Consider the following 4,562-nt stretch of genomic DNA (forward strand, 5'->3'; position numbering starts at 1 on the left):
GTCCATCAGTTCAGCACTCCGGCAAAATCTACGGAACTTTTCTTCATTTTCTGGACAATTTTCTTTTAAATTTCAGTGAAACGCTTCGTCCAAGCGTTTTCGCGAAGCGTTTCTGCCAAGAAAGACCGGAAAATTTTTGCTCCCGCCAGAAAAGTAAAGATAAAGAAAAGGACAGAGAGAGCATCATTTTCCGAAGTTGAAAACGCGCTAACGGTTTTTTTTATAAGCGACTGAAGATAAAAATTAGGAAAATAAGGATGAACACAAAAAAATAAAGCATCTATGAAAAGACGGATTTTTCTTTTAAAATCCGATTCCTTGTTTAGGAAACAGAGCAAACTGAAGTTGTTTCAAACGATTTTCTCGCTCCACTTCACGCTGGGGCTGCTCGGCTTTTTCGTGTGCTGTGCGCCTGCGATTGCGCCCCCTCGGCCATTCATAAAACAACCACGCGCCGAGCCAGACGTGCAACGTGTTCCGTGCTGCAAATAGCTCTGCCAACGCAGTAGGCGAAACGAACGGCCGTCTCCTCCCGGCTTTGTAAGACGGTTTGTCTCCGTGCAAAAGTGCTGTGTGTGCAGGGCAGGGAATCTGCTTTTCGATCGATAACGGTGTCCAGCCGATGAAAACTGCTTGTCGAAGCTAGTGCAAAATATTCGGGATACACGACCCCTTCCAGTGGGTTTCTTCTTGATTCGCGTGCACGTTTTCTGATCCTTGCCACGTAAAGCTGTTCGTTGTGGTGGTTGGCTGCAGTTAAAGAAAGGCTCCAATTTGAGGCGTAAATGCCGCTGCTCAGCTGCCGTTAGGGCAATATTGGAGGATTCGTTTACGTAATTCTGTCGCTGGCCTTTTTTGCGTCTTTAATTGCGCATGTGTGCATCCCCGTACCCACCTGTGCGTTTGCGTGTGCTCGCGCGTGTGTGTGTGTGTGTGAAGCTGTGTATGTGCGAGTCGGTCGCATGCCAGACGAAGTGGGTTTAGCACACACCACCACGCCGCCTTGGTCCGATTGTGTAACGCCCGGCCCCTGAGAACGTTCTTAACGAAGATACACGTGCAGTAGAGCGTTTTAGCGTAGCAAGAATTGCATTAAATTTATCTCTCTATATACCTCTCTTCCCCATCCTGCCCCTCTCTAGCCCTGGTGCTGTTGGTTTCGCCGAGAAGGAAAATTGCCGTGCGTTCGTTGCTTGGATCTAGAACGGCGGTTCCGCGTTCGCGTTGATGTTGTGGTGGTTGTGTTCCCGCTGCTTCGCTCGATATCCTTTCCACGGCGCACGGTGAATCCCCGTGGTTTCCGTGGATCCTCGAGTGAGTCGGAGTGTGTTCACGTGTTGTCACGCCGTGGTTCTCGGTGTTTGTGCTCGTGTGTCCGTGGGAATCGAAAGGCCTGCTGCCGTTCGTCCTTTTGCAGCTCGATAGTTTGGTCGTTCGCTGAACTGTTCGTGAAGTGAAGCCGGAAGTGGCAGTGCGTCCGCGAGTGTCTGTCTGTGCATAAAGTGAGCAAAAGCAGTTCTTCAGGCAAGAGTCTTGCAGCCAGTGGTGGTCTTCTCCCGGTGACATCTGCATACCATGGCCTTCTTGCGCACGGTTTCGCGATGCTCTGCGCTCAACGTAGTCGGCGGACGAAGCCTGACGTACTCCAGATCGGAGCAGTTCCTGCGGCAGTATGGTATGCTGGCGGCGGCCGGTGCCCGTGGCACCCTTCCTAGTGCGGTGCTCGCCGCGCTTAACCAGCGGCTAGCGTTGGAAGGTCATCCCGGTTTCGGTTCGGTTGCTGCACCCGTTGGTGGTCGCCGATGGCGCTCGACCTCGGTCGCAGCAGCGTCGCCGGCCGGCATGAGGGCTACCGCGGCTCAGCAGCAAGACCACGACCCCTCCAGTCCGCCCGCCCGTGATCCCCTCGACGTCAGCTTCAACGACCCGAACGCGGCGTTCAAGAGCAAAACCACCTTCGAGCTCATTCGTGCGTACTTAGTTTACGTACTCTGTTCGTCCGAGTTTTTGGTCGAAAACAACATGAAGGTAAGGAACATCGTAAATGTTGACCGCGTCTGACCACGTCTGACCACCGTTGGCTTGTAGATAGCTCCGTGCCGGAAAGATCGTCCAAAAAAACGGCGACAGCACCGTAGACCGTAGGTCGTTACTCGCGTTATTGCTTGTCCGCTTTAATCAGTCACTGAAAATGTTTAGTTCAAAATGTTAAGCAAGAACATCAGCAGCTCACCGCTACCCATCATATATGTTTAACTATCATTTTAGAGTAGAGTCAAAACTAAACCAAACTCATCTATGCCAGGAATCGGTAACCTCTCAGACCCAGACCCATCATATTAGCAGTGTCCACGAACTTTGCTGGGTTACTCTGATGCCTGAAGGGTCCGTCTCTGACGTATGATCCAAAGTTCAGGCTACTGAGTGTTCATTACATGACCACCGAAAGGACGAGCCTCCCTTGGTAGCCACGACATATTTTAAGCAAAACAACGGCACCACAGCACGTGCGCTATGGCCACCCAAGAAAGGGAAACAGGGTGGTGCATTGCATAACGCCCCGTGTGCCGTTGACTACAATGATGCCCCCTCGGCGAATTAGAATGTTGCTGCAGTCGGGGCAATGCAGGAAAGGGATCTAGTTGGCGAGCGAACACAGTTGGGAGAATGTTAGTTAGGGCGGTCGGTTGCTAGGAACCGCGTTGGCTCATTGGTAACTTGGAGATTCACTTATTATTAAGGTCTGCATGCATAGCAGAAGCGATCAATGATGTTGAACTTGACGCGAATACTAGGCGATAATGATGAAGATCAGTTTACTGGGTTCCATGTAGTGCACCAAAAGCGCTTTCATGCGACCCAGCCACACTTTCGATTGCGCGCGGTTGTTGTCGGCCGGCATTAGGTGTTGTTTCCGCTGCCAAGATGTTGACTGTGACCTGTTCTGACTGTGACGGCGCGGATACAAGCTGCTAAATTTATCACCAACGGATCACACCGCAAAGGCGGTATTTTTGCATTGGTCGCAAATGTGTAATACAGTGTGTGACCACCGGCTACCGGTATCCATACGATGACGAATGGCACGCTGTCACGAATGTGAACGAGTTGCTCGAGAGAAACTTGGACAATTGAACGGAAAGCAAATATAGGATAGGCCAATCAGTCATCAAACATTGGGGAAAATATCGTTTTTCAAGCTCTCGCTCGCGTGCAGAGTGATAAATAGCTCGTGCCCATCATTCTCCCACTGTCCATCGATGTCCTCCTGTTGGTGTGTCTCTCAGCGTGCCATCCAATTCTTGCCGCTGCCTCCTTGCTTGTAAGCCAACCTGTGGTGGTGATGCTAAACATATTTTCGTCTTCAGTTTAGTCACAAACCCTCGTTATGGTCCTTGAGGGTGCGAAGCGCATCACATTCCGTGCATTGAGGAAGGTGGGACTGTGACACGAGCAACACCCGTGTCTCGACCATCACGCGACATCACCGTAATGTACTAGAAGTGTGATGGACGTAGGAAATGGCCTCTTTCAGATCCTGTTGCTCAAACAAAGGCCTTGTTTGCCTCACATAATTGGCGCTGAATAGCAATTGCTTTTTCTGCAATTAGCTAATGCGTTTCGATCAATATGCCGCCGTCTGGGAGATAAGCTCCGTTCTGTCAACAATCGATTTGCATTTTTCATAAATAATCACCGAGCGATAGAGGGAGAACCGGAATAAAGGAGTAGGAAGAGATCAAGTAGAGCGGTATTTTCGAAGGAGAATGTTGCGAAAGTTGGCCGCCGTTAGTTTGAAATCGGGGATAAATTGATGCTTCTCGATAGCAATTTACGGCTTTCACTGTGGCACCTGGTACCATGGCGCCGGGCATCTTACACCGGGTTGTCTGGCCTGCCCGGCCATCTAACTGTCGCTCTACATTAAACCATCAGCCAACGGCTAATAGGTTTGGACGCTGCTTGACTTGCAATTATGGTAAAACCGATCCAAACCAGGACGGGGTATGGCCTTACCATTATATAGGATTGTGATCTAAGTCGACAGGCACGGATGTGGGGTATCATCATTTGCATATGGGGCGCCCCCAAATAATACAGACGGCCTTGCGAGGCACTGCTGGGATTAGGGGCGGATGTGTATCCTTTTTTTTGCCTTAGCAATGGATCTCGTTGAGTTTAACGGGTTGCGATGGTTTGGTGAAGCATCATGGGTTCTACACTGAACATGTTAGGCACGGGGTTGTATCACGAGCGAGCAGCGTGCTCAATAGGAAGCCCTACAACATATATTCGATTCGTCGTACTTCGATTAATTCGGCAAGCATGGATTCCGAAGATTTTTCATCATCTCTGAATTCGTGCCAAACTATGACCGCTTCAGGGCTGTACTGTAGGTTGATTGGATCCAGCTGGTTACTATAAATAGCTTGCTATTTAAATCTATTTCCTTTTTCCTTATTAGAAAATTTGTTTGGTACTAATTATTAATATTAAAAGTAGCATCGCCTCACACGTGATTTGTCCTCTTCCTCGCGAAACAGAGAACGATCAATAGGTTC

The 4,562-nt window shown here is 49.6% G+C and overlaps 1 protein-coding gene across 2 annotated transcripts in view; it reads left to right on the forward strand.

The window, feature by feature from the left end:
- Nucleotides 1-435: 435 nt before the first annotated feature.
- The window catches only part of LOC125950237 (proline dehydrogenase 1, mitochondrial), a 14,162-nt gene continuing 10,035 nt past the window's right edge, over nt 436-4,562 (forward strand). For both annotated transcript variants that reach the window (XM_049678030.1, XM_049678031.1), the window contains exons 1-2: nt 436-540; nt 1,143-2,028. In XM_049678030.1, the coding sequence (XP_049533987.1) occupies nt 1,576-2,028 (453 nt within the window). In that variant the 5' untranslated portion in view covers nt 436-540; nt 1,143-1,575. The remainder of the gene's footprint in view (nt 541-1,142; nt 2,029-4,562) is intronic.

This window comes from Anopheles darlingi, chromosome 2 (assembly GCF_943734745.1).
Source record: "Anopheles darlingi chromosome 2, idAnoDarlMG_H_01, whole genome shotgun sequence".
Classification (NCBI taxonomy): Eukaryota; Metazoa; Arthropoda; class Insecta; order Diptera; family Culicidae; genus Anopheles; species Anopheles darlingi.